The sequence below is a fragment of the Bradysia coprophila genome, unplaced genomic scaffold (assembly GCF_014529535.1).
Source record: "Bradysia coprophila strain Holo2 unplaced genomic scaffold, BU_Bcop_v1 contig_583, whole genome shotgun sequence".
Lineage (NCBI taxonomy): Eukaryota > Metazoa > Arthropoda > Insecta > Diptera > Sciaridae > Bradysia > Bradysia coprophila.
The window spans coordinates 75,963-87,660 of record NW_023503823.1 but is presented as its reverse complement, the minus strand read 5'-3'; the positions used below and the strand labels follow the sequence as shown (position 1 = coordinate 87,660).

At 34.3% G+C, this 11,698-nt stretch overlaps 1 protein-coding gene across 1 annotated transcript; it reads right to left on the bottom strand.

Moving 5' to 3' along the window:
* Positions 1-9,168: 9,168 nt before the first annotated feature.
* LOC119083223 lies at positions 9,169-11,458 on the bottom strand. Its single transcript, XM_037192888.1, has 9 exons — positions 11,317-11,458; positions 11,065-11,257; positions 10,883-10,995; positions 10,703-10,822; positions 10,457-10,636; positions 10,154-10,318; positions 9,893-10,090; positions 9,395-9,823; positions 9,169-9,324 (listed from the first exon to the last, which is right to left on the bottom strand). The coding sequence occupies exons 1-9, from the start codon at positions 11,317-11,319 to the stop codon at positions 9,208-9,210; spliced, it is 1,518 nt and encodes a 505-aa protein (XP_037048783.1). The 5' UTR covers positions 11,320-11,458; the 3' UTR covers positions 9,169-9,207.
* Between the last annotated feature and the right edge of the window lie 240 nt (positions 11,459-11,698).

The window sequence follows — 11,698 nt, the reverse complement described above, 5'->3', positions numbered from 1 at the left end:
TTTTTACATTATTCTCCTTCTATAACATTACATAATAGCTATTGTCTTGTGCACTAGATGTGATTTTGCCGTCATAAATCGTCGGAGTTTATTTTTTATTGATTAAATTCCCCGGAATTTAATCAGAATTATATGTAGATTTGCTTAAACAAATGAACAAAAAACTTTTCTGCGGTAAAGTCAAACATAAAAAAACATAAAAGAAAAGAAAATGAATGACCCAGTTTCGGTTGCATTGAGTGAGAGGTGAACATCCTTTAATAAATAAATTTGATAATATAGTGCAAACAAGTGAACATAAAAGAAAAGTTTTTCAAATAACGTAAAACACTCCAACCGAGAAATTTTCTTCCTTCATCACCAGTGTTTATGTTTTCATGGAAAAAGAAATTAGGAAAAGAAGACAAGAAAAAGTTTGTCCACTTCGAGAGGAAATGTTTATGTGAAAAACTATGTTTTCAATTATCACAAACTGTGCGTTGATGGTCTTGTGATTTTTGTGGCATGAATTAGTAGATTACTATACCAGGGAAGTAATTTGATATCTCCAGATGAGTAACAGTACCCGAGGGCCTCAGCCCGAGGTATGCTCATCGTGATACGAGATATCAAATTATTTCCCGTGTGCAGCATGCTTTTTACTTTACGAGCGAGGTAAAAGTTTTCCCTCGGGAGGGAATGGTCCTATTACCTCCCTAATAAAGTAAAAAAAAATATCGCCGGAAACGGCTTTAGAATGAAAATTTTAAAATTTGATTACTCTCTAGGTGGCATTGGAAATGAAAAAAAGACAGTAAACATCCACTTCCTGTAATCGGAAATGTTTTAAGTAAAAAATGGACATTTTATGTAAAAAGTGTTACTGATTCTCTTCTGGATGATAAAACTATTTTGGTTTTAAGGTTTTTCTGAACAATACGAAGCAAATGCGAGCAAATCGATACCTGATTTTCCTTGCAACGTTGAAATTTTTGACAATAAAGCGAATATCCTTCCACTTCCTATATAACTCCGGTATCGTTGATTATCAGGCTAATAATAAATAAATTTTCTTCTGGATTTCTGACTTTAAAGGGAAAGGCTATAACGTAATTTCCGGTACGGAAATAGATAAATGGCAAAATACCTTCAACAATCCAAGACGTTCTATTCATTGTTGATAATAATAAAATTTTCCACGGATCTGATGCACGATATTTTTTACGTTTAAGATTTTTTAACGTTAAACTCTGATTTGTGCAATTGTGTACACGATGATATAGCAAAAGATTTAGATAAACATAATTTCTGTTTTCCTCTCAAAGTTTCTTTTGAATAATACAAAAGCTAGACGCAATAATTGCTCGAAATGCAATCATAGAAGTCTTGTGGTAGCAAGCAATTGTGAAAGATTTAAATCGTCAGCCCAACGAGAGTTTGTGATGATGGGGTATAAAGTCAAGTGATACTAGAGAGAATATAATTACACATTTTCGGTTTTCAATCTGATGTACAATTAAGTCGATAGATTTAACTCTACACTGTCAATTACTCTTCGTTAATCTAGTGAATTTAATTGATTTTTGAACAGCTTGTGAATCCCTTCGTTGGATTTATTTATGTGGGTGGATGATAGTCACGAAAATATTTTATGAATTTAAATAAGTTGTCGTTTGAAAATTCGGTGGAGAATTTCTTATATTGAACAAAATCCTATATTTAAATGCCACTACCAGCCAATGCGTCTTCTTACATTTACAATACTTTATGTTCCACATATAAAGCAAGCTCTTCATATTTTTACACCAGAGTTTTTCCACTTCAAGTGACTCCCTTAAGTTATCATCCAATATTCATTCTCCTACGAGCAATATTCTTTTTCCTTTCCTCTAATCTCATCATTCATAATAATGGAAACGAATATTTTGTTTCAAGCGAAAATAAAATAAAAGAAAAAACAGATTTTCATATTATCTTTCAACATGTTGGTATATACTGCACGGATTTAGACGTTACATACATACATACACCCGATTTATGATTTCTACATGCTGTAGAAATAATGATTATTATTTTGCGAATTCGATATTGTTCTCGGGAATAGAAGAAAGTAGGTAATGTTCAGAATACATATTTATGCGAACGGATCACTCATTTCGAGTGAAATTGGAATATATGGCAAATCTGTGTAATATTTGCATTTCCATTTCCTTTAAAAGTTGAAAGTTTTGTAACCATATGTACGTACAATGATGCTTGATGTTATTATTCTCTTTTATTTCTTCTAAGGAAATAAATCATGTATGCAATGTAGCAGGAAGAACACACTTAAATGTATTACATCAATATCATTGCTCTATGGAAAAATGATTAAATTTTTTTATAGAAAAGTAAAATCTACCGAAGTCTTTTGAGTCGACTTCATAGAAGTCCTAACCATAGATGGTATCCTATGACATTCTATCGGTAATCTCAGAAAAATACCTTAACTTACCTGAACCTGTTTTTGCAGGTAATTTCAGATAACCTGACTCGTTGTGAGCTTTATTTATTAGATGCGCAGGAACGCAATTTTTCCATACAAACAAAATTTACTAAATCATACCAGCACGAAATATGAAACAGTCGCGTAATCTTCGTGACCCTAAAGTTTACAGCGTTTTCAAACTCTACCTACTGTTACATCTATTAATTACCAGTAACTGTTTCTGAGTACAATAATTCTTATCTTGGTTTTACAACCAGGAGAGGAATTACGGCTGTATTTCTCTATTCTCTACTCTACCTGATAGAGAATTATTGTGCACATTCTGTGCACATAATATGCTCAATATGTGTACTAAATGTGTACTAACAATTATGTGTACATTACATACACATTTTGTACATTTTCTGTGCACAGAATGTGCACAATATTTCTCTACCAGGTAGAGTAGAGAATAGAGAAATGCAGCCGTAATTCCTCTCCAGATAGGAAAGTATCATTTTTGTGATGTTAGAACCTAAGAGTAATTATACCTAGAGAGGAAATTTATAACCAAATTACGTAAAATATGTGGTCTCAACATGAAATGTTTATTGGTATGTGTGTTTTTCTTAATTAAGATGGTAAATTGAACTCAAAAGCAAAAAAGTGTCTACGCATGCATGTATTGGTGTAAAATTATACGAAATAAGTATCATTGTAATCGACCAATGGTACAAAACTTTATTTTACCTGGAAGCCAGACTAACTCCAGGGGTGGCGTTATCTAATATGCAGAACAATCACCAAAACAAACAAACAAACAGAGCATAATTACTCTTCCCTTTCCCATGGATCGCGTGAAGCGAAAGTGGAGATAAAATGCTGGTTCGACCTCCGGAACCAGTGGCGGTCAGAGGTTAACGTGGTCTAACCATCTTCAGTCGTTTCCACTGGTCCGTTACACGAGACAGCAGTACACTTTCAGTTGAACGAGTTTCGAAAGTTTACAAGAGCAAGTTCATCTTCTGATGGAAAATCGGGAAATAAAGTGGAAAACTGCTGTGAAAACACCCAAGCGCAGCAAAAAACAGAAAAAATTCATTCAAACAGAATCAACAAACAAACGCAATAAACGAACCCAACTAAAATAGAGTCACACCAAATTTCGGATCGTCCTTTCCATGCATTGAGGCCAAGTCACATTTCCTTCAATTTCCCAACCATTGGAACAAATTTCTTAATACTGTAATATGAAACCTCGGAATTCATAACCATAACATCACTCTGGTCATCCATGAAATCTCATAGCAGTAAAGTTCGTTCACGAAAAAATAAATCGCCAACAGTAGTAATTTTATGATGAAATGTACTAGAATATTACGTTTGAGGTACCAAATTTTTATTTATATCCGACCCAAGGGAAGGGCTGTATTTCCACTCAACAACATAAAAATTTGGAACATCGTATACGTACAGTGCTTTACATGCTTGAAGAAAGTCTTGCTTCTTCTCGGTAAATGTGAAAAATCTACACACAAAAAATCAGTCCAAAATCTATTACAATCGAACCAAACAGCATTTCGCTATTGGTAAAATCTTGCCTCATTACTCGATTATACCTACCGGTCTACTATAACTCTATTCGATTTACATAGGAGAATAAGTGTAGCAAGCCCTAACGAAACAAAGTTTATGAAATTTCGTGCGGAACAAATGAAATCACCCATATGCCATTCTATATTAACAATCATGATATGATTTCCAAATTAAATTTTGAAAATTCATTTCACTTGCAAAATCATTATACCATGATCTTGCTATTGTGTCCCATGATACGCTACATATCCCTGCTACGTGTTTTAGTAAATTTCGTGATAATGCAAATAAAGTACATGATTATCATCAACTCACGCACTAACTATCACAACAAGCTTCTAAATTCGAACACGTGTACGCTTTCGCCTGTCGTCTGTAATAAAGTAAATCCATCAGTTCCATATCACCTCAAAATAATTCTATAAGACGCACGTATTAATTAAGTGAGCTTTGCATGCCATTTTGGGATTTCGTTACGATTCAATGTTAGACGCACAATGAAACATTATTTGCTCGTCACATTATACAGTACGAGCTTTTAAGATAATAATGCAAAATACAAGCGAATACTCAGTACATAGTTATAGTACAAATCAGACAATGAAGAAAAATAAAATAAAATTACATTCAAGTTAAGATCTGCTTGAGGTCTTGTGGGTGTAACCTATATAGCACAGGTCCTGTGCCACATTATGTCTATGTAAGTTTTCAGTATGAATCTTGATGTGAATATAAAATAACTCATTTTCTATACGGCAGCTAGTTCTTCTGCTCTACCAAGTCTGGATGGCATTATTAACACGTCTGCAATTTTTGAAAATTAAATTGAAAGTTTAACATTTGAACAGTAGTTCCGTTTGAAAGTTAAGGCAATTTCAAGACATTTATTTGATGTTGTCATTTTGCAGAATTTATTTCAAAACTTTTGTTGAGAGTAATATCTTAGTCCTATTAGAAAAATGTCTGTCTATGTTACCTACACATTAACGTTTTCTGCAACAACTTTCGTTTCGTCGAAACTTTGTCTCTTGTTGAAAAAGACATCAGCAAATCCTCATTTTATTATAGCTCTTTGAAACTAGCGATTGTAGTCAACAATCGGAGCTTGAATAAAAGTTTTCCAGATTTTTTAAATTGAATTTCCATGTGACACTCTGATTCTTATAGCATTAAATTGGAATATTTTACATAATTAGGACAAATGATTGGAATTTCCCAATGTTGGTGATTAAATCGATACAAATTCCTGAGAGTGTTTGTCGTTATTCCGAAACTCCATGGACATTCTGTGGCAACGACACGGCCTTACATTTAATTCTCCTCATGAGAGATTTACTTAAATCTGACCGACTGACTATCTTTTGTGTACAAATTACATTCCTTCGATTGAATTTACATTTCCGAATTCAAATTGGATTTTACACACAATACGAGAGTTAATTAATTCTTGGCTTGGCAATACAAATACATTCTTCCGCTAAACGATTTTCCATTATCATTTTAATTCATCTCGAGCAAAAACCCAAAAATCTATCTACATATTGATTTAATCAGCAGTAGGTATGTACAGAGATATGAAAGATTTAGATTTATTTGCCAACGAGGAGTGTATGTATGTACAAGCAGCGAGAGGTTATATTGATAAATGTGCGATTCATAAGAATGTAAATTATGTTAATAAATTAACTGAAGAATTCATTAATTTTTGTGGGATTTTCTTGATAGCATGACATAGAATAGAGCTGTTGTTCTTCAGATTTTTTTTTATTCTGCACATAATAGCTAGAAAGGGTTCAACTCGAGACTTATGAAGTGATAAATAGAACAGTGGTGTGATGGCTTTTTGAGAAATCGATTTATAAAATAGTCTCAGCTTGTTCCCTTACCTGAAAGTCATGGGTCTTACGGATTATCAACCCTCTAACATGGTTGTCACAGAATGTTCACTATAATTAAAAATGCATGAATGTATTGACCAAACTCACCTTAAATACATGAAAATGTTTGTCACACACTTTGTTCATTTTTTGATAACCCAATAACTTGAGTAATCCTCAACAATTTTCTAAAACTTTTTTTTAATCGACGAGGAATAAAATTCCTTAGGTTAGATTCGAAGATGGGCTATGACTGACTGGCAATCTTAAAGATATTCCAAAAAGAGGTTATGTTCAATGATTGTAGTCTTAACGTTCTGAAATATATTTCCAACAGAATATCTATCTGGTCTCCTTATCCTTTCAGTCTTTATAAGCCTTTATAATCACAATTAATTTCTTCGGTACACAGCACTTTTTATTGAAACTCGCTATGCGATTCAGAAAAGTGTGCAAAGCTCTTGCAAAATTCTTGTAATTGCTTTTAACCAATTCAACTATTGCAATGAACTTATTGAATAAGTAGAACATAAAATCATTAAAAATGAATTCTCATTTCAAGCATCTGCAAAACTATCCATAAAATTTAACAACTAAAACATCGATTCCGCTGATCCTCCAAATGGTCAAAATTTAACTTCATCATTCGAAGAAACTAGATCATTTGGATCGTATAAGATTCAAGTCGCCTTGCGAAGCAATAATTGGTTCAACGTTTGATGCTTGAATTTCTGGATTCTAAGAGGTTTTTGGGTATGCCTGCTGCCAAAGAGAAATTTTTGCTGCCCATAGAAATAGCAAGTAATCGGCATCAAGATTTCATTGTTTTCATGTGTATATGAGTGAAATAAGCTATTAGAAAGAAAAAAAACCAACTAAAACATTTCCGTAAACTTTTCTTCGGAAAATTTCAGCTCACAGATCGATGTGTGAAATAACTCTAAATCAAGTTAAAAACTCAGAAATTCAATTACCGTTTTAGCTAATGGTAAAAACGAAATGTCGACTTTTGCATCACTCAACGATTTCAACCCCTTAAAATGTATCCCACATCACAACGGACAATACTCTCTCGTTTGCTAGAGAGAGTATTGGTTTGGATGTCCGTTAATGTTTGGAGAATTTCTAATGTCCACAATATCGATACACTGTCTACTTTCAATTCCCTATACCAATAGAGCATTTTTTCAAACAATGATCCTCCATCTACTCGTATCCCGTAATATTTTCAATAAAATTAATTTCATGGACATTGTAAGACGCCGAACGTTTGAGCCAAAAGTAAATTGAGTCGACAGGAAAACTCCGTGACTATTGTAGCTTTAACTAAAAAGTTTTTAAAAGTTTCTTTCGCTTTTTGTTTCCAGTCACACATTTTCTCTTGGAAAATTTATTAATTTCTTACTTGCCATAAATAATACAAAAACGTCAAGTCTTTATAGGAAGCATTAATTCAGTCGACTATTTATGATGAAAGTAAGGGATAAAAACTTGCGGTGATACAGGTCGTGAATAAAGATTTCTTATTACCTAACAGCAAAAACATATAATATCATTCCAGCGTGGAAACCAGACAAACACATCAATTGTGCCAAAGCTATAAAATCGGTGGTGTAGTCTTGCACCCTGAATTATATCGAGAATCATAAATTGTCGGATTTAAAACATTGTTTGACTAGCACAATTTGATACACGGAGGGTGAGAGCCACATTTTATCTTATAATTTGCTATGAGGAAAGTACTCTGAACGACTATGTGGTTTGTATGAACTTTGAGTTCACCCGGAAGTCTTTAACATACAATTTAAATGATCAATTCGTACTTCTTCTCCCTTCTGGTTATAACAAAAAGTCCAATAAAATTCATCTAAAATACCGTGACGTGATGCATTAGCTACATTGAATGTTTGTCCCCTTATTTGCTAAAGGATTAGTCTCTTTGCCTGGAATTGAAATTTATTTCGTTAATAAACAAGGATAAGGCTTAACCTGGTCAAATTGACTCCATACTGTCAATTCCACAGTTTATTCAGTAAATGCATACCCATACGTACAGAGAGCTTCTAATAACCTTTGCTGCGTAACAAAAAGAAGCAACGAATTACATGCATTTCACGATTTCGCGACCAGCATTCCATCGCATATTGCTCTAAAAGAATAAATTCGGTAGAAAATTTGATCGAATTGGTATTCCAGTTTCGTTTTGTCAATTTTTTCTACAATAAAGGAAGATGCTGTGCCATTTTGATAAGACAAATTTCATTGTTGTTAATAGTACATTACCTACCGATGGGACAAATGATGGAAATGACGTACTTCTTGTGCGAAGGGGACTTGTGAGATTTACCGATTCGAGTCGTAGCCGAAGTCGGTAAACACACAAGAAGTCATTTCCATCATCTGTCATGGTAAAGTTTTGCCGCAGTGGATGTAAAGTTTCCTTTACCTAACGATCTTGAGTAAAGTTTCTGTACATCAACGATATTAGTTATATCGACTAACGACTAAAATGTTTACATTCGATAGTTGTACGTGACTGACGATATTATTTGGTCTACAACGAAACAAAACCTATTAATTTAGGTTGTTATGATAAATCTACTACGTGACACACAGTGGTGAGGTTTTAACAGTGCCGTTCTCAAAAATATTTTCCATTGTGTGTTTTCATTATCATCACGTTTCTTTCCATGTCTTAGCCACACACGGAATGTAATTCTTGAGTTGTAAATATTTAGGAAATCCTTTTAGGATGTAGTGTCAAGGTGCAGTTACCCAAACATTTATATATAGAGCAGATGAATGCTGGGAAGGATAGTGATCGATTGTATCTTTACTATATGTAGGAAACCTCCGTTGGCCTGAAGAGGCACCACAGACCAGAATCAAAGATGTACGCGCAACCGATGAATATGCTCCAGTGGAGCATATTCATGTGTTGCGCGTACATCTTTTGCATTGCTCCACTCATAATTGAAGCGAGATCAACAACATCACCATACCGCTACTTCTTATCTAAGCCTTTCTTCGATCAGCACAACAATTACATTGCTCGCTTTTGAGACCTTTGGTGTTATCGGTCCGGAAACTGAAATTTTCATAAGGACGAATTCATATAGATCGTAGTTTTGCGCACATAGGCGTGCATCACATCTCACATCTCCGCTCGCATATCCATTGTCTGATAATAATTGTCTTAAAAAACCATTTTCATAAAACAAATTTTTAAATTTTATTTAAGTAATGCCCGCAAATAGAATGTTCGCAACCAATGGTGTAAAATCAATTTTAACCTGATGCTATCGGAATTAGATAGAATGGACGAAAAACGATTGTAATATGATGGGGTACTGTCCACTTCTTTAGATCGTTCTTTACAATTTCCTCCTTAACATCATATTGCACCTGCAACAGATTTCAAATTATTTGATGCTAATACTGATGTATGGATTGCGTGTGTAATGAGTGACGAAACCTTATTTAAAATCTGCACCAAGTCCCACCATTGCGCATAATCCATGAGATTTTTCATCAAAAGCTGTGAGTATAACGTTCCACAATTATTGATCCGATTTTGTGCGTAGCCAGGAAGTGCAGGGCAGCAAATCAACATATCAAACAGTTTATTATCCAGACCAAGATCGTCCAGAGAATTTGTATAGTCATCGTCAAATCCGGCCATATGTTGGCATACAATCGGCATGAAAACTTTCGGTTTTCCCTGGTATTCCGGAAAATTATCATCCGAAAATGGAATCATTAGCTCTGTCAGCACATTTATACGATCGCCTCCAGCTAAATCAATACCATGGTTGACACCATGACTCGATATAATGATGAAAATAGAGTCGACTTCCTCTTCGATCAATTGTCTCTTAAATTCAGCAATTATATTTGAAAAGTCCTGAAATGTTTCATTTAGAACTATTAGTTCGGGAAAATATGCAACGTTTGTCAATAACGTCATTTATACCTCTCTTGTCTGGATATCCATTAGCCACTCGTTACCGAAAATTTTGTATCCCATTTCCGTGAACCCGCTGTAAATACTTTCTATGTCGATATCGGATCCTTTTCTCTCTTGCTCGTGCATATTTGGGTAATGATAGTTATTGATGAGCAAGACTAGTCCCGGTGGCTTTGAGGAAATTTTATATTTCCGGTCGCAAGGCTGTTGTAATTAAATTTTCATTTCGTTTTTAGCATGTAAGATCACGATTCCGCAACAACTTACATTGCAAGATGGCTCTGCAATTTGTTTCAACTTCATTTCATATTTGGGAAATTTTGGCCATGGTCCCCGATATTCATTTGTCATTTCTCCCGCTGCATCCTGCTGAACAACGTTATCCACTTCATTTACAATTACTGCTGGAAGGTACTGATCGCCTTTCTTCTTCTGTAAGTACATATAATTACAGGGCACGTCAGTGCAATTTAGACATAAATTTGCTTCATCTGTTTTGCATTTTGTTGTAGCAAATTCATCTCTAAATTGTCCTGCCGTCCCCTGCAATAAATATAAAAGATATTTAACCTTGTTGCGTTTGATTGTTATGTCGAAACGGTATCTAGCTATTAGCTTGTTCCATGCTTCTACTACTTCTTCATCTACTCGGAACTCATATCCACATTTCTGTAGAAGTTTTCCACATATTCTATCGAATACAACAGCTGACGCGATGGTTTCATTTTTGTTGTCCGAAAGTTCAAGGTCCTACAGTTGAAAGAAGGCTCAAGATAATAACTTTGTACAATAAAGTTCATGCACCAGTTAGCATACATAAACCGTAAAACATAGTTTACGCTGAGTAGCAACACCAATTTTACTCTTACGAGTTTTTTTATCGTTGCACTTTATTCCATTACAGTAGTACTGTCCGTCGGTGTGTTTCCTAGGAATCTATGAGTTAATGAATTAAAATTTTTATTTTTTTTATGTAAAAATTTAAAGTCTTCTTACACTGGTGCAACAAGTTTCGCATCCCCAATAGCGGTAAATTTTTCCACCATGGAATTCTATTGACTTCAACTTTTTTGTAACTGTTTGTTTGGTGTTTGATAGTTCATTGAGAACTGCAACGAGAAATAAAACGCATTTTATATCGCATGTACGGCTAGACTTGAAACATTTTTAATTTATACCTTCTTGGATACTACTACACGGTTCACTGATTGTGCTTCGTGCCTGAGAAGTATCAAGTGTTTTTTTAGCGTCCCAAATAAATGGTCCGTTCTGAAAAAACATTTCGTATTTGCAAGTAGACATTGATTCAAAACTCTTTTTTCTAGGCTGGCATGAAAATGTTTTGGTTGGAAAAGTGATCTTTTTGGTGGGCTTAAAGTGGAATGGAATGTTTAATGCCAATCGAATGAACAATTTGACAAGAGTGTTACCATTAAAACATTTCTCGCCGCTTCATAAATATCACCGAAGGCTAGTGCTACGATTTTCGATTTTCCTTGGGCCAATAAAAATATTCCATATTTTTTACCGTTGTCTCTCTTAGTCTTTTCTTCTACACTTTTCACTGTAGCTGTAAATGGTCTACTGTAAATGTTGTAAAAGGTGTTAGTTCTTTCATTTCTCTAAACTCCAAAATGGAGGCAGACAACCATTTTGTGAGGCAACTGAAAATAGTATTAACTCAAGTCACATTATACATGTTTAATGTTGTTTTTGGCGGCATTATGCCGCAAATATATGCAAAAAAACTACTTGTGGAGATACAAGGCAAATTTGCAAATTTCAAAATTCCCACGGCTTAGGAAGGCTCCT